Source organism: Cricetulus griseus, chromosome 2 (genome assembly GCF_003668045.3).
Source record: "Cricetulus griseus strain 17A/GY chromosome 2, alternate assembly CriGri-PICRH-1.0, whole genome shotgun sequence".
Classification (NCBI taxonomy): Eukaryota; Metazoa; Chordata; class Mammalia; order Rodentia; family Cricetidae; genus Cricetulus; species Cricetulus griseus.
This window is the reverse complement of record NC_048595.1, coordinates 379,358,382-379,384,267: the sequence shown is the minus strand read 5'-3', so window position 1 is coordinate 379,384,267 and position 25,886 is coordinate 379,358,382. Positions and strand designations below refer to the sequence as shown.

The 25,886-nt window shown below is 49.3% G+C and overlaps 2 protein-coding genes across 3 annotated transcripts; both read left to right on the top strand.

Annotated features, from left to right (window-relative positions):
• Positions 1-206: 206 nt before the first annotated feature.
• Positions 207-12,716, top strand: Cenpm (centromere protein M). 2 transcript variants are annotated; one of them, XM_027404116.2, is made up of 6 exons: positions 209-356; positions 763-842; positions 3,259-3,351; positions 5,039-5,118; positions 6,805-6,896; positions 12,314-12,716. In XM_027404116.2, exons 1-6 carry the CDS (start codon positions 300-302, stop codon positions 12,452-12,454), a joined length of 543 nt encoding a protein of 180 aa, XP_027259917.1. In that variant the 5' UTR covers positions 209-299; the 3' UTR covers positions 12,455-12,716. The 2 variants fall into 2 exon arrangements, with proteins under 2 accessions (XP_027259918.1, XP_027259917.1); XM_027404117.2 differs by lacking the exon at positions 6,805-6,896 and having other exon boundaries at positions 207-356.
• Positions 12,717-20,423: 7,707 nt separating this feature from the next.
• Tnfrsf13c (TNF receptor superfamily member 13C) lies at positions 20,424-25,569 on the top strand. Its single transcript, XM_027404115.2, has 3 exons — positions 20,424-23,775; positions 23,984-24,199; positions 24,653-25,569. The coding sequence occupies exons 1-3, from the start codon at positions 23,415-23,417 to the stop codon at positions 24,829-24,831; spliced, it is 756 nt and encodes a 251-aa protein (XP_027259916.1). The 5' UTR covers positions 20,424-23,414; the 3' UTR covers positions 24,832-25,569.
• Positions 25,570-25,886: the final 317 nt, after the last annotated feature.

The window sequence follows — 25,886 nt, the reverse complement described above, 5'->3', positions numbered from 1 at the left end:
ACCAGAGAGAGAGAGAGAGAGAGAGAGAGAGAGAGAGAGAGAGAGAGAGAGAGAGAGAGAGAGAAGAGAGAGAGAGGAGAGAGAGAGAGAGAGAGAGAGAGAGAGAGAGAGAGAGAGAGAGAGAGAGAGAGAGAGAGAGAGAGAGAGAGAGAGAGTGGGGTGGGGTAGCGGTTTCTTTAAGAGCGCGGGCTCTTTAAGAGCCCCGCCCAGACTACAAGCCCCGCCCCACCCACTGGAGGCGGGACTCGGGCGGTTTGAAAGGTCCGCGCGCTGAGCTGGGTGGCTCGGCTGCCGCTGAGATGTCGGTGCTGAGGTCTATGGACAAGCTGCCTGACCTGAACCGAGCCACCATCTTGGTAGGTGCGGACGGCGCCCTTGGGCTGGCTTCCCGCAAGCCCAGGCCTGTGTGCTTCCTCAGTACAGCACGCTCGGACGGCGGCGGGGGTGGGCGGGCGTACTACTCTGAGCCAATCGGAGCGGCGGCCCGCGAGACTGAGTGACGCCTCCACCAATAGGTGTGCTGCTGGCTCTTCAACGTGCTTGAGTGGGCGTTCCAGTTCGAACTTGGGTTTCCCGGCTTTCTAAGAGAGTCGTAGGACGATCTCTCGGAGTGTGGCTCCTCAGGGTCCGCTTCTCGGGAAGTGGAGCTCTCCGGGCCGCCTCTGGCTGGGTGTATACCCCTAGGAGGGATTCAAAGTGCCGGGCCCTCCGGAGGAGCCGCCCTGCTCGGATCTTCATCTGTCTGGTTCTCTCCCTTCGCAGCTGGTGGGCACGGAGGATGCGCTTCTGCAGAAGCTGGCGGAGTCGATGCTCCAAGAACACTGTGCGTCTGAGCTGAGGGTGTAAGTTGCTGTGGTGTAGCCTGAACTCTCTGAGCTGGCCTGAGGGAAGGGAAGGGAGCCTGCGAGAGAGGGCCCAACTCTTCCCAATTGCCACTCTGGTCCTGCCCACCCTTGCGGAGCTGACTCCTTTACGAGTCTCTGCAAGCGTTCATGATTCATATATAACTCCAAAAACCCACTTAACTCATTGAAGTTCTGGGTTTGGTCGTCAGCGCCTAAAAACGAAGCGGAGGTATGTGTCTTGGTTTTGTTTCCTTTTGCAGCGACGAAAGATAAAATACCCTGACAAAAGCAGCTTAAGAAAAGACATACTTGGCTCACAGTGCCGGGTTACAGCCCATCGTTCTTGGAGAAGTCCGTGGAGCAGTCGGTTATTATATCCACAGTCAAAAGGAAGGAAGGAATTCGTGCCCATCTGCCTTCCTCATCCCAATTAAGAAATTAAAAAGAAAAAATCCCTCATAAGGCATGCCTACAAGCAAATTTAATGTAGACAGTTCCTCATTGAGACGCCCCCAGGTGTTCTTAACCTCTGAGATGGCCACGGGCTGCTCTTCCAGAGGCCCTGAGTTCAATACCCAGCAACCATGTGATGGCTCACACCCATCTGTAATGAGATCTGGTGCCCTCTTCAGGGCTGCAGGGATACATGCAGATAGAACACTGTATAACAAACAAATCTTTAAAAAAAAGTGACCATAACAAGAGAGTGACCAAAACCCCTGGAGAGTGGAAAATAAACACCATTTAGAGCCCAAAATGAGAGGGAGATACAACATTTATAACGTGGAGGCTCCAGGTCATTCTGTTACATATCCAGTTTCAGGCCAACCTGGGTTCCATAAGACCCTGTCTCAACAAACCAAAGCACAAGTCACGTCCCTACCTGTTTTCTTGTTTCATCACCTCCCTACCTGTTTACTTGTTTCTGGTCCTCCCCCTAAACATACACACCAGTCCCTAAGAATCGAGATTTTTGACCACGTTCATGGGCGAGCCACCAGAGCCTTAAGCAGTAACTAACACAGAGTAGCTCACTTAATAACAGTTGAGTTAATCTGGTTAATTCATGATCCAAGAAATGTACTAAAAGTGTAAAGCAGGGATCTCTGAGGGTGGCATGGTGAAGTGAAGGTGAGCTAGTCCAGGAAGATGAATTAGAAAATAGCAAAATTGTTTTTTGTTTTTTGTTTTTTTTTCTCTCAAGATGGGGTTCCTCCCTGTAGCTTTGGAGCCTATCCTGGAGACCAGGCTGGCCTTGAACTCACAGAGATGTGCCAGAAAATTAGCAAAATTCTTAAAGCTTCACTGGTTGTAAAAACGGTCCTGGTATGGTGTACCTGCAACAAAATTCTGAGAATTCCTTGGTGCCCCCAGTTTTGGAGGAATAGTTATTACTGTGTGTTTTCCCTTTAATTTTCTAACCTCACCAGGCTTGAGAATATGAAACACATTAACACCAGACCAAGCTCATAACTCAGAAAAAGAACCTGTGTGAGGGTGTGAGATCTTGGAGGTACAGACAGTTGTGAGCTGCCATGTGGTTGCTGGGAATTGAACCCAGGTCCTCTGGAAGATCAGTCAGTGCTCTTAACCACTGAGCCATCTCTCCAGGCCCTAGAAAAGGATTTTTAGAAATTCATTTGGCCTTGAATTTGTAATCCCAGCTGCCAAAGAAGCCAGAAGAGGAAGATGTGTGTGTCTTGTGTAGTTTCAGCTGGGCATGATGACACAAGACTAATCCCAGCTCCTGGAATAGAGGGAAAAAGAATCAGGGCTTCAAAGGTTAGCCTCAACTACATAGGAAGTTACATGCTATACCTGAGCTACATAAGACCATGTCTTAGGAAAAAAAACTATGATAATTTTAAAAATAAGTGTTATGCTTTTGGTATTCCTTGAATTATAATCTAAGAAAAAGAGTGATGGGTCAGGCATAGTAATGCTGGCCTTTAATCCCAGAGCTTGGGAGGCAGAAGCAAGAGGATCTCTGTGAGTTCAATGCCAACCTAGTCTACGAAGTTCCATGACAGCCAGAACTACACAGAGAGACCCTGTCTCGAAGAGGAGGAGGAGGAGGAGGAGGAAAAGGAAAAAAGAGCTCGATGTATACAAAAAAATGGGTAGAGAATTCAAGAAAGGCCTTCAGGTTGTGTGTTTGGCAGCTATAGCTGGCAAATGACAAAACTGAGTCAAACCCACATCTACCTCATACTAAAGAGATTCAGTCTTATCCCTTAAGCATCTCAGCCCAGTACCCCTCCCAGGGAGGTCTGGGTAGAGCTGGCTGTGTCCCACCAAGTGGGTAGTGCTGGACTCCGTCTGAGGCAGCTCCTTTCCGTCTAAAGGACAATATGTGACAGTCACTGTGAGGTGGGTATGAGTGTCTTTAGCCATGCACTTTCTTGTTTTTCAGCCACTTGGCCAATTCCCTCCCTTTGCCCTCCACTGTGAACCGGCCCCGAATTGACCTGATTGTGTTTGTAATTAACCTTCACAGCAAATACAGGTGAGAGACAGGATGGAGCTCTGGAGGACCTAGCTTGGACATGTGCTGGAACAATAACCTTACAATGGGAAAGCAAGAGGCAGTGAGAGGCTGCATGGCTGAGGAGGGAGGGCTTCAGGGTTTGAAAGACAAATCATGACAGTGTTTGTCACCTGTTCATTTAGCACATACTAAGGGGGGCAAAAAAGAGCATGGTACCCCCTCCAATTGCAATTACAGACAGTTGAGCTATGGGGGTGGGGGTGTTCTGGGACACAAACTCAGGTCCTCTGGAAGAGCAGTCAGTGTGCTTAACCTTTGAGCCGTCTGTCTCTCCAGCCCAAATTTCTGCCCTTGTTTTATTTACTTTGTTTGTAGCATTGTGGGCCAGTGCTCTGCTGAGGTTTTTCACACTGGGGGTTAAATTTTAGCACATGACCACTTAGCACTAAACCATGTCAAAACTATAGCAGTCAGAAGTTGAATAGTGGTTAGGACAGTATTTGAGAAAAACACAGATGTTTAAACACAACACTGTGTTTGCACCCCAAACTGTTGGCAGCAGTTTCCTCTGGAGAATTGGCATCAAAGAGTCCTTAAAGAGGAGGATTCTTTAAAGTACACATACACACACACACACACACACACACACACACACACACACACACACACAGCTCAGTGATTGTAAAAGTTTGGTTCCCAGCACCCACTACAGGAGACTCAGAATCTACTGGAACTCCAGCTCTGGGGGATCCAATGCCTCTGGCCTCCACAGACACCAGCACTCAGGTATACACCTAAACTCATGTAAGCACCAATCAACACATAGTTTAAAATAAAACAGAGGGGAGATACGGCATTTGGAATATGGAGACAGGAGACAGGAAGATCAGAAGTTCCAAGTCATCTTCAGGGCAGCCTGAACTATCTTGCCTCAAAAGGGGGAAAGCAGGCAGCAAGATGGCTTAGCTCAAACTTGTTCAACTCCAGGACTCAGTATGGTCCTCTGACCCACACAGGTACCTCATGACACATTCCATGGATGTGTGTATACACATGATGAATAAATATAAAAAAAAAAAACCCACCCAGCTTTTAGCTAGAATAATGGTATATGTCATAATCCCAGCACTCAGAATGCTGAGGCAGGATGATCAAGAGATAGGGGCCAGCTTGAGCTACATAGTGACATTGTTATGAATATGGTGTGAGATGGGACCTTTGGTGGGTCCCATGGCGATGAGAGACAAATATGCAATCAGGCAGGACTTGTGTGGAAAGTTTATGGAGGAAGGGAATAAGAGAAGAGGAGAGAGGAGAGACAGACCTATCTGCCTCTTCAGAGAAATGGCAGAAAAGAGAGGGGAAGTGGGTGCAGCTTGCCTCTTAGAGGGACCTTTGCAACTGCCTACAGAGCCAGGGTACTGCCTGCCAGGCCTGCCAGGTTCCCAAGGGGTGGGGCCAGGTTTGCATTTGTCTGGATGCTAACAAAGGTCCTATCTCAAAAAAACAAAAACAACATGGGGGTGGGGTGGTTGTTGTTGAAATAGGGTATCTGTAAGTAGCCCTGAATGTCCTGGAACTTGGTATGTAGACCAGGCTGGCTTCAAGTTAGAGATTTGCCCGTCTCTGCCTCTGTGTACCACAAGTAGGGCTGTTTTGTGAAATTCTGTCTTCTGTTGTTTTCTCGCTTGGTCTTGTATCCCAGCCTCCGGAAGGTGGAGGAGTGTCTGAGCCACGTGGACAGCAGCTTCTTCCTGGGGAAAGTATGTTTCCTCGCCACAGGGGGTGAGTGTGGCCTCTTTCTGCTTCATCCCTATCTCAACTAGAGCAATAGCAGTTGTGGCCCTTGTTGAGGTGGCCTGCAGAGTTCTCCTTACCCAACTACTGACTTTTTTTTTCTTTTGCCTGAGGAGGTCTGAAGAGGTCATGGGATCTTCTAGAACTGGAGTTACAGATAGTTGTGAGCCACCATGAGTACTGGGAGTCAAACCCAGGTCCTCTGGAAGAGTAGTCAGTGCTCTTAACTACTGAGCCATCTCTCCAGCCCCTATTTAAGAATGTACTTTTGTTTTTGTTTTGTTTTGAGACACTATGTATCCCTGGCTGTTCGGGAACTCACTATGTAGATGAGGCTAGCCTCAAACTCACAGGGGTCCACCTGCCTTTGCCTCCTGAGTGCTGGGATTAAAGGCGTGCACCACTAAACCAGGGACTACAACTTTCTAACTTGATCTGAATAGCTAATTATGCTCTTGCTTGGAGTTCCTTGCTGACTCCTGTGGCTTCCAGAGTGAAATTGAAATCCTCTAAAGATACAAAGTAACCCTGGAAGTGGCACACACCTACAGTCTCAAGTACATGATGCCAAGTTTACAAGATCAGGAGTTTAAGGACAGTATGTAGGGGAATTACTGAGAGTTCAAGGCCAGCTTGACAACCTGGTGAGATCATGTCTCAGGGATTTTGCAATAGGCCTCTGCCTTCATGTCTAGCCCCACTCCTTTTCCTCTCATTCTTTGGGTCAGCCACAGTTCTCTGAAAAAGGCCCTACTGGCCCTGAGATGAGGCAGTATTACTGGTAATCACTGGCTCTCACTGTGCATCAGACACTCTGGGTTTTTATTACAATAGTCGTTGAGGTAGGCATTACAACTGAGAAAACTGGTCATAAGGTTAAGTGGCTTGCCCAGGAGCCCTAGAGCTCAACAGTAGAGAACCAAGTTCAACTGGGCCATCACCTTCTTTTGTTTGGGTTTTTGCTTTGTTTCATTTTGTTTCTTTACATTTTGAGACAGGGACTCCATATGTAGCTCAGGCTAACCTCAAACTCTATGTGCCACCATGCCTGGAGTCAAGAATATCCTCTGAGTGATTTCTGTGGGGTCCTGTCAGGTACTATTTCTCCTCTTTGTCTTGCTAACTCCTTTGAGAACTCAGGAACACTCTGCTCAGGGTCAGTGACTGTCTGATCACACTGAGTTCCTGGGGGAGAGTTTCTCCCTGATGCCGATGATGGTGTTAATAGTGATGGTGAATACTGGTAAACAGGTGAAAGCCTGGGATCCCTCAGTATCAACTCACTGACTGTGAGCAGCTCTGTGTAGTGGGTGCTCTTATCCTTATTTCAAAAGTACAGTAACTCAGCCAGGTGGTGGTGGTTCATGCCTTTGTTCCCAGCACTCAGAAGGCAGAGGCAGGTGGATCTCAGTGAGTTCAAGGCCAGTCTGGTCTACAAAGTGAGTTCCAGGACAGTCAGGACTGTTACACAAAAAATAAAATAAAATAAATAAATAAATGAAGAAACGCTTTAAGCCTTTTCAGCCTTGTAGTATAATGTGATGGTCTTGACTGCTCAGAAAAGAATGGCCAGGCATGATGGTGCACGCCTTAATCCCAGCACTTGGGAGGTGGAGGCAGAGGCAGGTGGATCTCTGTTGGATGTAGTCTGAAGTATGCCTGGCTTCTTTGCAGCTGGACGGGAGAGCCACTGCAGCATTCACCAGAACACAGTTATAAAACTGGCCCGTACCTACCGAAGCCCTTTGCTCTTCTGTGACTTAGAGGTAAGAACCCTGGTCATTGTGGCCAGTATTATAATTCAGTACAAGGAAAGGGCAGTGAGAACACGGGAGCATATTGGGGTCATGCATACTGAAGGATCACTGGGTATGGAGGGAGGCAGGTAATTCTGGTTAAGACCTAGTCTTAAGTCCTTCCTGCACATTTAAAGTCCCTGTTGATATTGCATTCTCCTACTGGAGGATAAGTACTTATGATATGAGGTGTCCTTGAGTCTTTAGACTCACTTTATTTGTACAAACAAGATATCACCACATATCCCCTTTTTGTAAAAAAATAAAAAAATTATAACTAATATAAGAAAAACTATATTCAGTAAGTACAATAACTATATACAATACGTACAGGCAGTAAGTCCATTAGCAATGTCTAGTCCAATTGCATTTGGCAAATTCAGAGAAAATACTCCATTATCTATACTATCTTGGTGAGTTCAAAGTCTTGTACCTAATTTACTTTCTATTCTAATTTGCATTATCAAATTATCTTTTAATGTCTCTCAACCTTTCACACTTTGCACATCTTTAGTGTACAGAGTTTCCTTTTTGAGTCTGGTAAACAAGGAGAACTCTTAACTATGTAGTCTTCAACTCCCTCAGAGACCCGAGACCTGAGTAAACAGGAAGTACAAGCAATTGACTTCCAAAAAATGTCCTTTCTGTCTAATGGACCAGTGTATTCTCATGTCTTTCTGGCCGTCACAGTGCCCGATGTCACAGGCCTTGTCTGTAGTGTCACAGGGCAGGACACACTGCAAATACTAGGGGTTTTAATTAGATGGACAGGTACATAGCTGAGTGTGTTGGTTCCGCCCTGATTAGCTTCTGTAGGTGTGCTCACCAGGTGAGCCCTGTCTAGCCATAGCAAAGCAGGTATGTATTTTCTTTCTCTTTTTATTTTGTGTGTGTCTTATGTGCTCGTGAGGGGGATCATGTGCCTGTGCATGCCCCAAGCCAGAGAAGGATGTCGGGTGTCTTTCTCTATCACACTGCCTAATTCCCTTGAGCTGGGTCTTTGCTGAATCTAGAACTAGACTGGTACCTGTCTAGCCCCAGCAATCCTCCTGTATCTGCCACTCCCTTCCCCCCACAACACTAGGGTTCCTGGCACACACAGCTATATACAGCTTTTGACATGGCTACTAGGGTCAGGATGCATGCATACTTATATAGCAAGCACACTTACCCACTGAGCCAGCTCTGCAGCCTCGGAAATGCATTTGCGCTGATCTGTGGTGGTGTTCAGTAGGAGTTAATGTATGCTTCCAGGGAGAATTACTGAAGGTTCTCTGGGCCCAAGCTGCCCCGCCCCTCACTTGACCTGCTCAGTTGAACTAGGGATCTTTTTGTTAGTTTCCAGGTTCATTTGAGCATTTGTGCCCTGGGTCTTAGCATTTTCCCTAAGAAGTGACTCCATAAGAACCAAGTCAGGACAAAGTCCCATACATCCTGTGCCCAGGGTTTCCTGTTATATGGTCTGTGTACTGTGCCTGTGACCCCAGAATTCAGGTGATCTATAAATTTGGATGAGAAGTAGAACATATCCCTCCCCCACAGCACCATACTAACCTCTAGCTAGACTTGAGCTCATGAATTAGCCAAGAATGTCAGCGGGAATAGCCAAGCTAGCAGTTACCAACAAACATAGCATGCTGGGGCTGGAGTGCCGGCTTATTGGGTTTGCCATTCTTGAAGAGGACCTGAGTTTGGTTCTCAGCATCTACATAACAGCTCACAACTATCTAACTCTAGTTCTCATACCCTTGACCTTCTTGGACACCAGGCACACATGGTACACAGACATACATGCTGACAGAATACCTATACACATTGAGGAGCTGATGCTTTCATTTACATATTGGGGCAGACCTCATCACTACTATATTCTGGTTGCTAAACTGCCCTGAGATCACCCCTGAACCAAAGCATGGGTGGGGTGTGCATGCATTCATTGCACACCGGCATGGGTGGGGTGTGCATGCATTCATTGCACACCGGCATGGGTGGGGTGTGCATGCATTCATTGCACACCGGCATGGGTGGGGTGTGCATGCATTCATTGCACACCGATCGGTCTTATTAACATTGGTTTTCAGAATCCTTGATAGATCCTGGCTCTGCTCGCATAGGTGACGGCACCCTGTGCCCCTGGCACACCTGAAGTGTCTCACCCTCCAGGCTTTCCTCATAGCAAACCTCTGAGAAGACACTCCAAAAAGAGTCACACAGTAAGTTAGGGCCAGCTGCTTAGTGTGCAGCTGTTTCCCCATTGTGGCCTCCTGACCATGTGACTTTGAGCAAGTCACCTTACTGAAGAATCAGTAAGATCTCTTCCTGAAGAATCATCTGCTTCCCAACTCTGGTGCCTGCTAACTCTATGGCAGGCACTGTTGCCGTTCCCTATGTGGCCATGAGGTGGCAGGCCACACCAGTTTTTGAGTTTCCATGCTTGTGGCCTTGAATAATATAGGGCAATGATGTGGCTCAGCAGGTGAAGGTACTTGTCAGCCTGAGTGCTGCCCCTGTGCCCCACATGTAAGGAGGAGAGAATGATCCCTTGCAAACTGACCTCTGACCTTCATGCATAGGTATACACACACACACGCACGTTCTCTAATGTAGTTTTAAAAAGAGAAAAGAAAGTCACAGGGCCAACTGTAGGAAAGCAGAGCCTGCATCTGTTTCCAGCTGGCAGCAGGCTACAGATGCCTGCCCATAACACGTGCCTAGGTCCCTCAGATGAAGAGCCCCATCTCTGTACTGTCGGCCCCCCCCACCCCCGACCCACATGTCTCAGTTGTCCTTCTCAGAGCAAACTTTTTTTCTTATCAAGTTAGAATGCCAACATATTTGGAGGCCTTTGTGTGACGAGAGTTGCTAGCTCTCTCTCTGACTGGGAAACACTCTTGTGGGATGACACCCCTTTGAGGGTCAACTATCACATATCCTGCCTGCATTTCAGATGTTTACATTATGATTCACGTCTCTTTTTAATATTATGATTCGTAACAGTAGCAAAATTACAGTTTCAAAGTAGCAACAACAACATGAGGAACTGTATTAAAGGGTCACAGCATTAGGGAGCTTGAGAAACACTGGTCTAGGAGGTGTGCAGTTCACCCAGAGCCAGTTGTCTCCCAGCATGGCCTGTGCTAGTGCTTGGAAACACAAGACAGGGCAAGCACTGGCCCTGTCTTTTCAGAAACCAGTGAGGTGGTTGGCAGCCTGCCAGAGCATGTCTTCCCATAACTGGTCAGAATGGTGTGGGGGACATGTCTCAGTGTGGGGCATGCATGGCAGGAGACAGCTATGGCACTCAGACTAGATTGGAGATAGAGACCTTGGAGGAGGGGGATTCAGAATACCTCTCACACGTATGCAGTGTGCCATATACATATACATACATACATACATACATACATACATACATACATATCCTGGCTGTACCCTAGTCAGGAACACAGACATGCTGCTTGTGCTTATTTGTTTGCAATGTAAAAAAATGACGGGAGCTTGGAGATGATAGCTCATACCCTTAATCCCAGCCCTCAGGAGGCAGAGGCAGGTGGATCGCTGTGAGTTTAAGGCCAGCCTGGTCTACAGAGAGTGCCAGGTCAGCCAAGGCTACACAGAGAGACACTATCTGGAGAGAGGGATGGGAGAGGGAGAGGGAGGCAGGCAGACTGACTGACTGACTGACTGATTGACTGACCAACCGACCTGGGTGTGAGGGATGGGAGCCAGGATATAGCTTTGTGGGTAGAATGGATACTGACGGGGAGAGCTTGTATCTCAGCAACAGCCATCACGCTATCTGGCAGAAGAGTGTGCCAATCAAGGAGGCTAGAGCCTGCCTGGTGTGGTGAAGGCCCTCCAGGGAGGCCTGGGCAGGAGTAGCTGAATGCCAGGAGGGCAAAGCAATGAGAAAATGTCAGTAATGATGGGGTTAATTCGTAGAGTTAGTAAAGGCTATAGCTTTACTCCAAATAAAACTGGAGTTGCAAGGGGGAGCTCATGGACCCCAGACTAACAGCTAGGAAACCAGCATAGGACCGAACCAGGCCCCTTGAACATGGGTATGAGTTAGGAGTCCTGGACAGTCTATGGGGCCTTTGGTAGTGGAACAGTATTTCCCTAGTGTACGAATGGACATCCACATAGAGGACTACTGTCTCAGCCTAGACACATGGGGGAGGGCCTAGTTCCTGCCCCAAATGATATGACAGACTTTGATGATTCCCCCATGGAAGGCCTCACCCTTCCTGGGGAGCAGAGGGGTGATGGGATGGGGGTCGGTGGGGGCATGGGAGGATGGGGGAGAGAGGGAATTGAGATTGATATATAAAATAAGATTGTTTCTAATTTAAATTTTTAAAAAGTGGGGGGAACAAACTGGAGTTTCTGGAAGTTTGGGGCCCAGGAGGCCTGTGGCTTTTCTCAGGCTGTGAGAGTAGATGAAAAGAGAGAGGCAGGCAGAAATGAGGAAGGTTAGAGATTTTTCTTGAGGGGTTGAATGGCCTGGATTCAGTGGTGTCCAGGGAAGAGTGACATGGGATGGTCCACAGTCCTTGTTTCCTGGACAGTCAACAGAATGCTGGTGGCCAGATGTGAGGTGACAGGAAGACAAGTCAGGGACAACTGAGTATTCTGGCATGACAGCTGGTAGGGTGGTGCTGCCTCTAGAGATGAGGCAGAGTTTCGGGAGCAGACTCAGTGATGGGCTGACAGTGCCCCCAGGCCCCTTGTTGGAGCATCTCTCACTTGCCCAGAACTCACTGGTCCAGGTCCAGTACAGCTCCTTAACCCCGGCTGCCCTGGGCCCTCCATCCCAATAAAGGGCATGTGAGTGTGGTTGACATGTCCTTATCTGTGTTGGGGACCACTCTGTCCATCCAGCCTTCTGTTCTGTATCTTCCTGGGATGCCTGTCAGTGGCTGGGACTTGCCTTGGTTGAGATCCCAGCTTTGCAGTCACCCTCTGTGACCCTGGACTGTGTACTTCACCTTACCAGTTTTTTTGTTTGGTTGGTTGGTTGGTTGGTTAGTTGTTTGGTTTGTCAAGACAGGCTTTGGCCATCCTGAGCTCACTCTGTAGACCAGGCTGGCCTCAAACTCAGAGATCCGCCTGCCTTTGCCTCCTGGCAAAGGGATTAAAGGTGTGCGCCACTATGGCCTGGTCAGACCTTACCAGTCTTGTCTCCCTTATTTCCTCTTGATCGGGGCTCACAGTCTCTGGGTGTCTATAGGTTTGAAAAACAAGGTAGGAAGCTACCTAGTAAGGTTTGGCAAAGTCATGGGGTGCCCTGCATCTCTGCCCCTGGGTTTTGCCTTGGCATCTATCTGCACGGAGTATGGCCACAAGCCAGCCACCCCCTCACTGCTGTTCTTTGCTCTTCCCTGAAGGTGGGAAGCTTTCGAGCCACCATGGCACAACGCCTGGTACGCATGCTGCAGATCTGTGCTGGTCACGTGCCAGGTATCTCAGCGGTGAACCTGCTGTCCTTGCTGAGGTGCTCCGACAGTACCCCATCCAAGGAGCTGTGAGCGACGCTGCCCTCCCCACATTTGGCTCAGGCTCCAGAAGCAGTCACTGTTGGTGAAAACCAGTCAGGGCCTGACAGGCCCTGGAGGCAGCCTCCACACTATAGGACTGAGCTCCGCTCCACCAGGCAGAGCTGGGCAGGGGTGGGGAGGGAACCTAGCGGCCACGCTTCCTGGCTCACCCCACAGGAGCCCCTGTCTTCAGCTGTCTGATTTCTTTGGAACAAAGACTTAAAAAAAAAAAAAAAAAAAAAAAAAAAAAAAAAAAAAAAAAAAAAAAAAAAAAAAACTGAGAATCTGTCTCACCCAGTATTTGATTTTGTAAATGAAGAAACTGATTGTACAATTAAGGGGCAGAGCTTGGCTTCCAGGAGCCCAGGGAAATGTCACATGCTGGCCCCTGCTCCTCTTACAGCCTGGCGGTTGCTCCTGGGAACCTGTTTCCCTGGTGTAAATGGAGATGGTTCTACTCATGTCATGTTGAGAAGATTGAATGAAATGGCAGGTGGCATGCTGCCTGAGACTATATTATTCCCTGTGACTTGTCTGTCTGGTAGATCAGACACAGCATCATGCCCAGCACGGCTGCAACAAGGCACTCAAACAGTCACAATCCTGTAAAACCAAACAGAGCTGATTCCTTTTCTTTCTTTCTTTTTTTTTTTAAAAAAGACTTATTTACTGTGAATAGTGTTCTGTCTGCATGTATCCCTGCAGGCCAGAAGAGGGCACCAGATTTCACTACAGACAGTTGTGAGCCATCATGTGGTTGCTGGGAATTGAACTCAGGACCTCTAGAAGAGCAGCCAGTACTCTTAACCACTGAGCTATCTCTCCAGCACCCCCCCCCCAGGTTATTCTTAAAACTATCTCACATCAGGAATGACACCAGCAAGGTCAGAGTGTGAGAAGTGAACTGGGAGCCATTACACGCTTGCCCTCAGATCCAGAGGGCTGTTAGTACAAGGGCCAGGTTGGAGTGGGGAAGTTCTGTTAGCACCAGTCAAGGTTTCCAGTGCTGCAGGAGGGGGCTTAACACATGGGGACCTGGGAGGTTCTGTGAGAGCATAGAAGGTCTCAATAGCTGGCAGAGACAGCCTCTGCTTGGATGCCACAGGCTGTAGCTACCTTCCAGAACAGCCCAATGCCCTGCCCTAGTATGAAGAGCACCTGTCTGGTTTGCTGTTGTTTGGATTTGTGTGTGTGTGTGTGTGTGTGTGTGTGTGTGTGTGTGTGTGTGTGTGTGTGTGTGTGTGTGTGTGTGTTTGGGGGGTTTTTCTTTGTTTTTGAGACAGGATTTCTGTGTATAGTAAACTTGCTCTGTAGATCAGGCTGGCCTTGAACTCAAAAATCCTCCTACCTCTGCCTCCCAAGTGCTGGGATTAAGGATGCAAACCACCACACCCAGCTAGACATACCTTTCTGACTTTATGGCAGTCCCTTGGGTCCCAGTAGGGGCCTTAGCTTTGTAGATCCCTGTGAGGCCACACATGTCACCTGACACTTGCAGAGCGCTTCATGCTCCACAGAGTCCTGCTCACACAGCAGCAGCTTCTGTCAACCGTCGTGCAGGGTTGCTGATGAGGCTACTTCACTGGAGGTGTGTCCATGGTCATAACCAGTGGATGGCAGACCTGCATGGTCCCCGGTTATGTGTGGCTCAGCAAAGGTGTGGCATGTCCCCAGGGAAGGCCTGAGATAGGAACACAAGGTTTTGTGCCTGAGAAAGCGGCAGTCTACGGGGTATTGTCTCCAGACCCCCTCAGTACCCTTGGCCCTAAAGTGGGGTGGGAGGGCTGATAGAGTGGCACCTAAGCCAGAGAAGAAGGCAGCATGGGCACCCCTCTTCTGTTTATGTCACCTGTCACCTTTTGCCGAGAATCGGAAGCTTCGCCCCTTACTCCTTGCCTCCCTAGCACTATGTGCCCATCTCTCCCTCAGGTCCCTGTGCCACATTTTCTTTGCCACCTGGTGCCATTTAACAAGAGAAATGGCATCACATTCCCCAGCGAAGACCTGGGAGCCTTCCAGGTGCTGGGGAAGCTTGAGGCTGTCACTATTGCCAGCTCCCTGCCAAGCTTGGCAGGGACTCTGGAACTAGAGGCACCTCTCTGGGGTTTGGGCTGGCCTGCCCCTGCTGCACAGCAGGGCTGAGTGACACTTAAATGGCAGTCAGGTGCCCTCAGTCCTTACTGAAGACAGCAGGGAGTGGTTGCTCCTGGCAGTGTGTCTGACTGAGGACATGAGAACTGGGCTTGGTGCTGAGGTGGAGTAGTCGGGTGACTCAAGGACTGGTTTGAATGGGGGAGCTATCAGATGCCTGCTGCCACCTGAATCAGGACTAGGATCCTCTGGGAGAGCTTTCTTTACATCACAGGTTCATTTGTCCCTAGGCTACCTGGTATGGGCAGTTCTTATATCCCTCCTGGAGCTCAGTTCTCTGCAGGAGGGTGCTCACCCAAGTGTTGTCCCTGCCTAAGTGGTGGTGGATGGTCATTCTTGTAGAGGAAAGGAAGCTTCAGAATGGCACCAAGGATACTCCACCCAGCTAGATGTGGCTCACTTAGCCAGCAAAGGTGGGAGGAACAGTGATTTTTCAGGCCAGCCTGGGCTCCAGCTTAAGGGAGGGGGGAGCAGATAAGGTAGTCTGTGGGGTAAAATTGCATTTGCTTGACTTCTATGTAAAGCTAGAAGAGTACACACTGAAACTTGTCCTCTGGTCTCACACACATTATACAATGTTAATACATTTTACAAGGGACGGGGATGTGGTTCAGTTGGTAGAGTAAAGTTCAATCCATGGCACCACATGCAGGCATAATGGCTCAAACTAGTAATCCCAGCACTCAGGGGTGGAAGTTCAAGGTCATCTTCAGCTACACAGTGCATTTGATGCCAGTCTGGGCTACATGAGACCCTGTCCAAACCAGGGCCAGCAAGGCAAGATGGTTCAGCTGGTAAGTGTGTGCTGCCAACCCTCATGACCTAAATTTCATCTCCAGTACTCATCCCTGCAACTTGTCCTTTGACCTCCATATGTGTGGCCATGTCCCCCCAATGTCATTTATAAAAATAAAATTAAAGCAAAACAAAACACTTCAACCCCGTAGAACAGAGGCCTGGGCTGCTTGGCCACAGAGGAAGTAGTGAGGTGAGAAGGGACCAGGCCCTGGAGTCTCACCACCAGGCCCTGTGACACAGGTCAGCACGTTATCCTGCTTTAAGCCCCACTGCTCTGCCTCTTTGGGGTTCTCATGGCTGAAAACAAAAGCCTGATCCTGCACCGCCCTCCTCTCTCCTCCGCAGGGTATGTGTGTACAGGGGAGCCAGCACATGGCTATGCTTGCCAGTGTGGAGGTCAGCGTCAGGTGTCTTCCTCTACCATTCTCCATATTATTTTTGAGTCAGGATCTCTCACAGAATCCTAAGTAAATTTCCTTAATACTTTATTTTATGTGCATTGGTGTAAGGATGCCAAATCCCCTGGAACTGGAGTTACAGACAGGTGTGAGCTGCCGTGTGGGTGCTGGGATTAGAACCCAGGTCCTCTGGAAGAGCAGCCAGTGCTCTTAACCACTTCACCATCTCTCCAGCCCCCCCCCCCAAAAAAAAAGTAAAATTTTAAGACAAAAGCACATCCCTCATCCCCTGGTGCCCTCCTTGAGTTTTTTTCTCTCCAGCCCTTCTCATCCTTCACCTATAGTTTGGTTCCTTCTTGGAGTTTGGGCTCCTGTTGCTGCTCGCTGCTCTGGTGTGGAGTCAGCACTTACTGGATGGTAAAATAGCCCTCCATGGAAACTGCAGGAGGCCCAGAAACCAGCCACAACTTGTTCTGTGGTGCCTTGAATGAAGCCAGGAAATTCCCCGTCCTCAACCTCCTCACATCCTCACTGTCCCATGCACAACTGCCCACTGCCTCCCACCCCCACCCCCAGGCAGGACTCCACTCCTGCAGCGAGAGGCTGAAGTTCTGTGGTCTCTTGTCTTGGACCGAAGGCCCCGTGTCCTCATACCAAAGCCATGCATTAAGAATGACAGAGCAGGGACCCTGTCATGACAGTGCACAGGTGCCTGCACAGTGGGTATGTAGGGAGAGGGGACCCCAAGAGTGAAGCTCTGCCTCATGGAAGGGCGTGGCCTGCCATTGCAGGCTCCATTCTGAGGAGAGAGGACCAGGACCACCCTGACCACTTCTGTCTGGGGCACCTGCTGCTCAGGCCTGCAGTTTCTGCTCATTCCTCCACCATTCCTGCCCCTCTTCAGTGAACAGAAAACCTGACATGGTCCTTCCTTCTGTCCCCACTGAAGGGGACTTTCCAACAGCATCCTTGTTTCTCAGAACTAGACACAAGGGGGTTGAGGGAGGGGGCAAGGGAGCCTCTATTTTGAGGACTGGACACTGAAAAACGGAGGTGGGGCTGAGAGGGTAGACATGAAATTCCCAAGCCAATTTATGGTGCCCGGGAAGGCCCCAGGGCACTCCATCTTATGACTCATGTTTCGAAAGAACAAAAAGCTTTTGCACGTGTGGACCCAAGGCTGTGTGAGAGCAGTCTCCAGAGCAAGTGTACTGAGACTACCCGGCTACCACTTCCAACTCAGAAACTACAGTCTTGAAGGGCTGTTAATGTGGGTGCCCTGGGCTGGTTACAGCTGAAACTAACATTCATGTTTGAGAACATCCCAGGTCTCAGAGCAGATTCACATCCAGATCTGGGGGGCTGGGCCTCACTGTCCCCAGGGGCTGCCTCCCACCCCCATCACACAAGGCTTGTCCCATCGACACAGTGGCCTTACTTCTGACCCTGTCACTGAAGCATGAAGAACTTGGGCCATGCTTCACAGTCAGATGGGTGCCGACCCCGTCTAGACTTTCATTCCTGCTGGCTCGTCCTCTGAAAGCTCCCCCCCCCCAAAAAAAAACAGCCTGTTTCTTCATCTCATGCTGTTTGGGGAAATTTTCAGAGCAAGAACGCCTCACCCCACCCCCAAATGAATAACTTTTTTTTTTTTTTTTTTTTTTAGGAGCAGCTGGGCATGGTGTCAGGGACTTTAATCTCAGTACTCAGGAGGCAGAGAAGCAGACAGATCTCTGAGTTAGAGGCCCAGTGGTATGCCCACAACCCTAGCACTTGATGGAAAGATCAGGAGTTCAAGGCCATCCTCAGCTATGTAGCGAGTTTGAAGCCAGCATTTAGCAAATGAAAAAGTTGAGATCAGTAAGACAAAAATTTGATTGAAGATACCACACCAAATCCAGTAGATTCTGTGTGACAAGTTCCACAGACTGAGGCAATAACTTCAAAAGAAGGAGGTTTCCTGGATATGGTTGTGGAACTCTCAGCCGGAGAAAAATATTGGGCTGTGATTCTCATGGCAATTTCTGTTTGCTTTTCTATTCCTTTTTTTCCACATTAACGAAATGTTCCTAAAAGCCTATGCTGACATTTTAAACAAAAGAAATAAGAAACCATCCCCTGAGGTGGGGGTCACTAGCCATGACCTCATCTCAGGAAAAACCAAATCATTTTTCCAAATCACTCATGTCATTCACATAAGTACAAATAGTAAAAACTTTCCCATCAATAAAATTTCATATGGCTGTCCATGTGTCATCGAAAGTGGGCTTAAGTGTCTGGTAACAAAAGCTTTTAATAAGAAAGAGTTAAAATAGCTCATTACTTCAAAAACTCACAAGAACTAGGTAATAGATGTTAAACAATAACTGACCATAAAAATATATATTAGTTTGATTTAAGAAATGTGATTAGCCTTGGATAATCCTATGTTAGTCAAGGACGGTCTTATGTTTTGACTAATCAAGGATAATTTTATGTTTTGATTAACCCTGGATGATTCTATGTTTTGGATTTCCACGTCACTGTGCCAAGTAACAATAATGTCATATGTTTGGGTTTGCTTAACAAAAACATCCCCTGAGAAAATATCTCTGTAAAAAACCTTGTTTGAGAACTGCAAAAGACACTCAGATTCAAACTGCCTCTGTGTTTGTTTCTGTTTGTCACCGCCGAATTCTTACCCACCTATTCTTCGAGGACTCCTATACCCAGCTGGAGTAGTCTATGGCAAGAAGGAGTTTCATCAACAAAGTCCCTCATTTTATAGTGTGTGTGTGTGTGTGTGTGTGTGTGTGTCTGTGTGTGTGTCTGTGTGTGTGTGTGTCTGTGTGTGTGTGTCTCTGTGTGTGTGTGTGTGTCTGTGTGTGTGTGTGTGTCTGTGTGTGTCTGTGTCTGTGTCTGTCTGTGTCTGTGTCTGTGTCTGTCTGTGTCTGTGTCTGTGTCTGTGTGTGTGTGTCCAGGCTGGCAAGAGGCACTTGCTTGCTGAGCCTGACACCTGAATGTGCCTCCCAGAGCTCCTGAGAGTTGCCCTTGGCATCATGCGCACTGTAGCACATGTATGACTCCACTCACACACATTGTGGTGGTTTGAAAGAAAATGGGCCCAGGAGGTGTGGCCTTGTTGGAGGAAGTGTGTCACTGGGGGTGGACTTTGAGGTCTCATATGCTCAAGCCACGCTCTGACAACTTCCTGTTGCCTGTGGTATTAAGATGAAGCTTCTCTACTCTCAGCTCCTTCTCCAGCACCATGTCTGCCTGCACACTGCCTTGCTTCCCGCCATGATAACAATAAACTAAACCTCTGAAACTGTAAGCCACCCCAATTAAATGTTTTCCTTTATAAGAGTTGCTGTGGTCATAGTGTCTCTTTAGAGCAGTAGAAACCCTAAGGCATACATCATACACACAAATAATAAAATAAAAATTTGGTTGTTTTTTAAGCAAGAGTCTTGTGTAGACCAGTCTTGCCTTGAACTCCTAATCCTGCTGCTCCATCCCACCCCAAGTGCTGGCATTATAGGTGAAATCCTCAGCACTGAGGAGAAAGAAAGAAAAGAATGCATTGAAGTCATAGCAAATTGTTCAAAGTGAAAATTGTTGTTTTTTTTTTTTTTTTTAAGGGCTGGTAGGTTGGGCTGTGTAGGGAGCCATCCCTGCATTCTCCATTACAATGATGGTGCCTGCAGGCACTGAATGTAAATTATTTCGCAGGCGCTGGGTAATTTCCATTTCTTTGATCTCTGCCTATCCCGTGGCTCATATGGCCTGAGGAGCTGAAGCCATTCATAGGGTGACACGTCCCAGGCGGGGCTGCCAGCCTTTATTAGGGGACGGGATTCTTGGCTCGGGGTCTCCGCTCTGGTAAGCTTATGCTCTCCTCTCTCAAGATGCATTAAAGCTTTCCTGCAGAAGGATCCGAGTGTCCTGTGTGATTCTTGCCGGCGAGAACATAGCGTGGGACAGGGCTGGTGGAATGTGTGTTTAGGCCCAGCTACTCAAGAGGCAGAGGCAAGAAACTTGCTTGATCTTTGAAGTTTGAGGTCAGCCTAGGCAACATGGCAGTATCCTGTCTGTCATAAAGAGATTTATAAATAACAAAATCCATAAAAACAAATTAAAAAGCAAAAATCTGTTAGAAGGAAAATGTGCAAGCACTACAGTGAATTGGAACTAATTTCTTGGTAGTCTCATAGTCAAAAGTGACACAGAAGAACTTCTGGCTTGAGAAGGTGGCACTGGAGGATATGCTAGCCCCGGGGAGACACAGAAGCCCACCTCCTCTAGACTATGCCCTTTGTGGCTCTCCACTGCTTCTTCCTCAGTAAGCTAGAAATGTTATGTGGAAGGATGAACTTGGGGTTGGAGAGATGGCTCAGTGGTTAAGAGCACTGATTGCTCTAGAGGTAGAGGACCTGGGTTCAGTCCCCAGTGTCCACATGATGGCTCACATCTGCCTGCAACTCCAGTTCCCAGGAATCTTAAGCCCTTTTCTGGCCTCTGAAGGTTCTTGCACACACATGGTGGACAAACATACACTTAGACAGACAGACAGACAGACAGACACACACACACACACACACACACACACACACACACACAGTATTACTCCAGAGGCAGAGGCAGGCAGATTTCTGAGTTCAAGGCCTGCCTGGTCAACACAGTTTCAGGACAGCCAAGGCTACAAAGAGAAACTCTTTCTCAAAAAACAACAGCAACAACAAAAGCAAAACTAGCCCAGCAGTGGTGACTCAGGACTTTAATCTCATCACTTGGGAGGCAGAGTCGGGCAGATCTCTGAGTTCAGGGACAGCCTGGTCTACAGAGCAAGTTCCAGCACAGCCAGGGCTAGTACACAGAAACTCTCAAAAATAAATAAATAAATAAACAAACAAACTTGATTTAACAGCTATGAAAAACAATACATTGACGTATAGCCTAACATTGCCTACATTGGTGAGTACCACCTCATTCCCTCTGCCTTTCCCTCTTGGTCTTGTTATCACTTGATGGGTCTCATAGCCCAGGATGGACTCCTCAAACCTACTATGTAGCCCAAGGATAGCCTTGAGCTCCTGGGCCTCTTCTGCCTCTGCCTCCCTAGTGCTAGCTGATATTACAAGTGTATTCCATTATGCCAAATTTATACCACACCATCCGGATGGAACCCAGAGCTGCTTTGTGCATGCTAGGCAAACATTACACAGCTGAGTTACATCATTAGTCCCAAGTCTCTCCTCTTAACCATGTAATCATCCAAGCAGAGATTCAAGGACTGTCACAGCCTCCACCCCACCCCCATAGAGACACAAGTGAAAATACTTGGCTGAGGTTGAGCACCTGTACATGTCAGACGTGAATCCCACAAGCCTTTGCTGTCGCCGGCTTAGTCTAGCTCCTTAGTCTATGGGCTCGATGGGGCCCATAGGAAATGCCCAATAAACATTTGTGTCATGTGAGTAATTTTGCTTCTGTCCTCCCAGACCTCAAACGTCCCTCTCTGGCTGAAGTGAAGGATTCTTTCATTGTGACTGAATTACAGCCCTCTTGCTTCATACCCGGAGATGGCCTGTCTGCTGCAGGAGCCTGAGTAACTAGTAATCCTCATCCTGTTGTGAAGTAGCATCTCCTTGCAGGGCAGCTTCCTTTGTGTGGCCCTTGGGAATTTTCCCAACCTGGGCCCTGCTGGGCTTCCCTCTCCCAGGACTAGATTGCTGGCCCTGGGTTTCCATGAACCCCAGGCTCTTCTTCAGTGTCAGTATCGGACACAACAGTTAAGATGCCTGGTGCATAGGCTGGGCTCCATAGCCCTAACAATGATTGAGTAACAGCAACTCAGTAGTGACAGAGGGGGTGTGAGCAGAGGGTTGCAGCCAAGACTTCTGGTCTTAACCTTCATGCCTCTCAACTATAAGAAGGGCTGGCTCCTGCCCTGGCTCCTCTCGGTGCTCCTTCCCTTTCTCCACCTCCCCATACACCCACACCCACACCCACCTCCCCACACCCACTTCTCCTTTGCAGCTACCCTGCCGCCTACACCTTCCTGCCTTCAAGTTGCTGGCCCATAGGCAAGGGGATGGAAAGGCAATGGGCCAGAACCCCGAGAGACTGACTGACTAGGGTTCTGTGTGAGTCCCCAGGATCTCCAGTGACGCGCTTTGATTCTTTCACTCCGTGTTCAGCTCTGCACCTTCCCCTACCCTGTACTAGAGCACCAGCCTCCTTGCCTCTCCAAAGGCTGCAGCCTCTGGATGCAGCCACAGAGCCCTTGTGAGTCAAGGCAGTGAGACGCACACCCAAACACTCCATGTCTCCTCACTGCCAGGCCTCATTCTCCAGCTGGACCCTGTCCATCTTCAGCAATGGTGCTCTCCTTTATCCCAGCACCCCACAGCAGTGGCCATGTCTGTCCCCCAGCATGTATGTGTACAGCCCTTCACCATCGCAGGCCTTTCCCATGCCATTTCCCCTTGAAGCTGCTAAAGATATCCCTCAGCCCCTAACCCTGAGGCCCACCAGGGGACTCCAGGCCTGAGCTCCCAGCTGGGAGCTCCCTCAGGCCCTTTGCAGCCCATGACTCCTGGGAAGGGGGCTACATATGTCCCAAGCTTCAGAGAGCTTGTTTGTATGACTGACAGGGTTTGAGAGAAACTGATGAGGGGCAAGTGGGAAACTAACACTGGGGACCCAAAGCCTGATAGAGCAGGGGCCTGGGCAAGGCACAAGCACGACCAAGCAGGGTCACAGGGCTCCAGGGAAAGAACTGCAGGGAGACAGGTTTTGCTAATCTGCAGATCCCCACCCCCTCCAGCTCTGCTTGCTTCAAGCTCCCCAGCACCCTGCTGCCAGAGTCCAAGCTTTCTATTGTTCTAGCCTGTTGTCCACCACCCCCCAAGTCCCAGCATTTCTTGGCCTTTCCATTTGTGCAACCAAGCTTTGTTTGTTTGTTTTTGGTCTACACAGAGACAGGGTTTCTCTGTGTAGCTTTGGAGCCTGTCCTGGAACTTGCTCTGTAGATCAGGCTGGCCTCAAACTCACAGAGATCCACCTGCCTCTGCCTCTGCTCCCTAATGCTGGGACTAAAGATGTGTGCCACCACCACCGGGCACTACCCGGCTTTACTCATACTCCATGGCACCTAGACTTTGCCCCTCTATCAACACCATGCCATTTTCTCAAGTCTTCCTGTCATTTTTGGTGGTGACCTGTACTGTACTGGTGGCCCTCAGGCCAGTCCCTGTAGCTATCACTCTCCATGGGAGTTCAGGCTGACTGGCTGTCTGTCCCCACTTCTCTCAAGGGGGACAGGGAAGCAGGGCTGGGCAGAGGACTAGGATACAGAGACTAGAGGGTGGTAAGACTGGGGAGTTTTTTAGGGTATCTGTGTCCCTCTGTCACCAATGTGGTCATTCCAATTGGCCACTCAAGAGTGTGATGTCTTGACTCTGGGAATGGCAGAGCAGGAAGCAGGGGGGACTGGGTGCAGCTGGCCTTGGTGAGGCACAGCAGAGGCCGCAGGAGACTGAGAGAAGTGACTACAGGGTCCATCCCCTCTGCTGTCCAAGAGCAGGCTCTAGTTTGACACTCCCCCACCCCCAGCGCCAACAATGCTCAGCTGTCTGTCTGCGGTGACAGTTGAGTGGTTTAATGCAGGAACCACAGGTGAAAGAGGTCTGGGGTTCCAGGCTAGGTTGCAGCTCCACCCCAGTGGTCCCACCCCAGCAGGCAAGGGCGGGGCGGAGGATGCTGCGTCCGGGTTTCATTCTAGACTAGAGGGGCACAGAGCAGACTCAGAACTCTGTCCCACCTGCGTGCGGTGGGATATGGGTGCCAGGAAACGCGAAGCCAAAAGTCGGAGAAGTCGGGACAGCCCGATGACCACGCCATGCGTTCAGACACTGTGCTTCGACCCTCTGGTGCGACACTGCGTAGCCTGTAACCTCCTCCGCACGCCAGACCCTCTACACGGTAAGCAAGACCACGCGGACTGACAGGATCTGCTCCCAGGTCCCCAGCCCGCCAGCGCTAGCTACATCCCGTCCCCCTCGGCTGGTCCTGGGGCCAGCGGTTCCCCATGGCCTTCACCGCCCTCTCTGTTCCTTCTCTCTCTGTCCCTACTCCTCCCAACCTTGCCTCTTGGTCCCCCGCCCTCCATCTGCATCCCCTTCGCCATCAGCAAGCAGCCATGCCCCCGGGACGGCTCTGCAACCACAAGAGTCGGTGGGCACGGGACCCGGGCCTGACACAACGCTGCCGCTGCCGGGGTTGCTCTTCGGCGCCCCCGCGCTCCTGGGACTGATGCTGGCTCTGGCCCTGGTGGCTCTGGTGACCTGGAGGTGGTGGCAGCAACGCAGGATGGCCTCCCCTGGCACCCCAGACGGAGTCCAAGAAGGTGAGAACTGTGTCTGAGGGAGTATATAGGCGGCTGGTGGTGGGGGCACAACTCTTGGTGATTAGGGGAGGTCCGGAACTGGGACCCGGGACTGAGGAGGTCCTGAAGAGTCAGCTCTGAGGCTACCAAGTGCACAGGGAAGACAGCACAGCCCAAGTCTTAATCCAAGCAGAGAGGCCCCATAGCCTAGGAAGAGATGTTTGCAGATGAAAGTATTTGCCCTGCCCTTGGAGAGCCCGAGGGGCCTGGTCCTAGCTTTTGCCCAGTGGACTGGCCATACAGTGTCCCCACCTCCTCATCTTATCAAGTCTCCAGACTCAGCACTTCCTGTCCTGAAGACTTGTCATGTGCTGTCCCACTTCCTCTGCTGAGGAGGCTTCTAGAGCAGGCGTTTTTTTGGGGAGGCTATGTTTCAATCCTGAACTGTCTTACCTGGTCTCTCGCCTACCCCAGAATCCCTGGACAATGTCTTCGTGTCCTCATCAGAAACCCTTCATGCCTCTGCTCCCATCTGGCCTACCCCGAAAGAAGATGTAGATACCACCCTGCCGGGCCACAGCATCCCAGTGCCGGCCACGGAACTGGGCTCCACTGAGCTGGTGACCACCAAGACAGCCGGCCCTGAGGAATAGCAGCAGCCGTGGAGGGAATCCAGGGAGCCCTGCGGGGTTTGTGAACTCTCACCCAAGGGCTTGCTTGGAAAAGTTCAGCTCTTCAGGGATGGAGCCCATTGCTTGGAGGGAACCCAGGGGAAACACAGACACTACAGGCTACAGATTCCCACCGGCATGAGACTGTTCTTGCGTTAGCTTTTGGCTTGAGAACTTTCCATTTTTGAGACTATTTTTAAGCTCTTATGCCTACAAATGGTTGGGTAAGCTTGAGTGTTGTATGTTAATTTGTTTTGAAGAGTTAGAGACTGAACACTTAAACTCTTTCCACAAAATCTGGGTGGTAGACTGGAGAAAGGACTCAGCAGTTAAGTTCATGTACTGTTCTTGCAAAGGAACTCCAATAGGTCAGTTTCCCAGCATCTGTGTCTGCAGCTCACAAGCTCCTGTGACTCCAGTCCCAGGGAGATCCAAAGCCTTTTGCTTCCAAGGGTACCAGCCCTCATTTGCTCACATATGTACACACACGTTCACACACAAAATTAAAAATGTTAAAAATAGGGGCTGGAAAAAATGGCTCAGTGGTAGAGAGCGCTTACTGCTTTTCCAGATACCCAGCATGCACTTCATGTGACTCATTACTGACTTTAACTCTTGCTGTAGGGGACCTCATGCCTCTGGACTCCTCAGACATCTTCATTCACACGCACAACCACACACACACACACACACACACACACACACACACACACTTACAAATTATAAAATGTGGTGGTGCACGCCTTGAATCCCAGCACTGGGGAGGCAGAGGAAGGTGGACCTCTATGAGTTAGAGGTCAGCTTGGTCTACAGAGTGAGTTCCAAGACAGCCAGGGCTATATAGTGAGACCAAGTCTCAAAATGGTGGTAATAAAATCTTTTTAAATTTTGATTTTTCTTTTACTATTATTATTTTTAGAAAATTAATCTCATTCTGGTGTTTAGAAGTGGTATGCTTGGAAAGTCAGGTAAAGTCGTCAGGACAGAGCAATAAGCAACAATGAATACTCCCTGTCTCTGGCTCTACCAGCAAGAGG

Coding starts and splice junctions, on each gene's coding strand:
- Tnfrsf13c (XM_027404115.2), top strand. CDS start 23,415: ATGCTCAGCTGTCTGTCTGCGGTGACAGTTGAGTGGTTTAATGCAGGA. Junction 23,776..23,983: donor CACGCCAGACCCTCTACACG/GTAAGCAAGACC, acceptor CTTCGCCATCAG/CAAGCAGCCATGCCCCCGGG. Junction 24,200..24,652: donor CCCAGACGGAGTCCAAGAAG/GTGAGAACTGTG, acceptor CGCCTACCCCAG/AATCCCTGGACAATGTCTTC.
- Cenpm (XM_027404116.2), top strand. CDS start 300: ATGTCGGTGCTGAGGTCTATGGACAAGCTGCCTGACCTGAACCGAGCC. Junction 843..3,258: donor TGTGCGTCTGAGCTGAGGGT/GTAAGTTGCTGT, acceptor CTTGTTTTTCAG/CCACTTGGCCAATTCCCTCC. Junction 5,119..6,804: donor ATGTTTCCTCGCCACAGGGG/GTGAGTGTGGCC, acceptor GCTTCTTTGCAG/CTGGACGGGAGAGCCACTGC.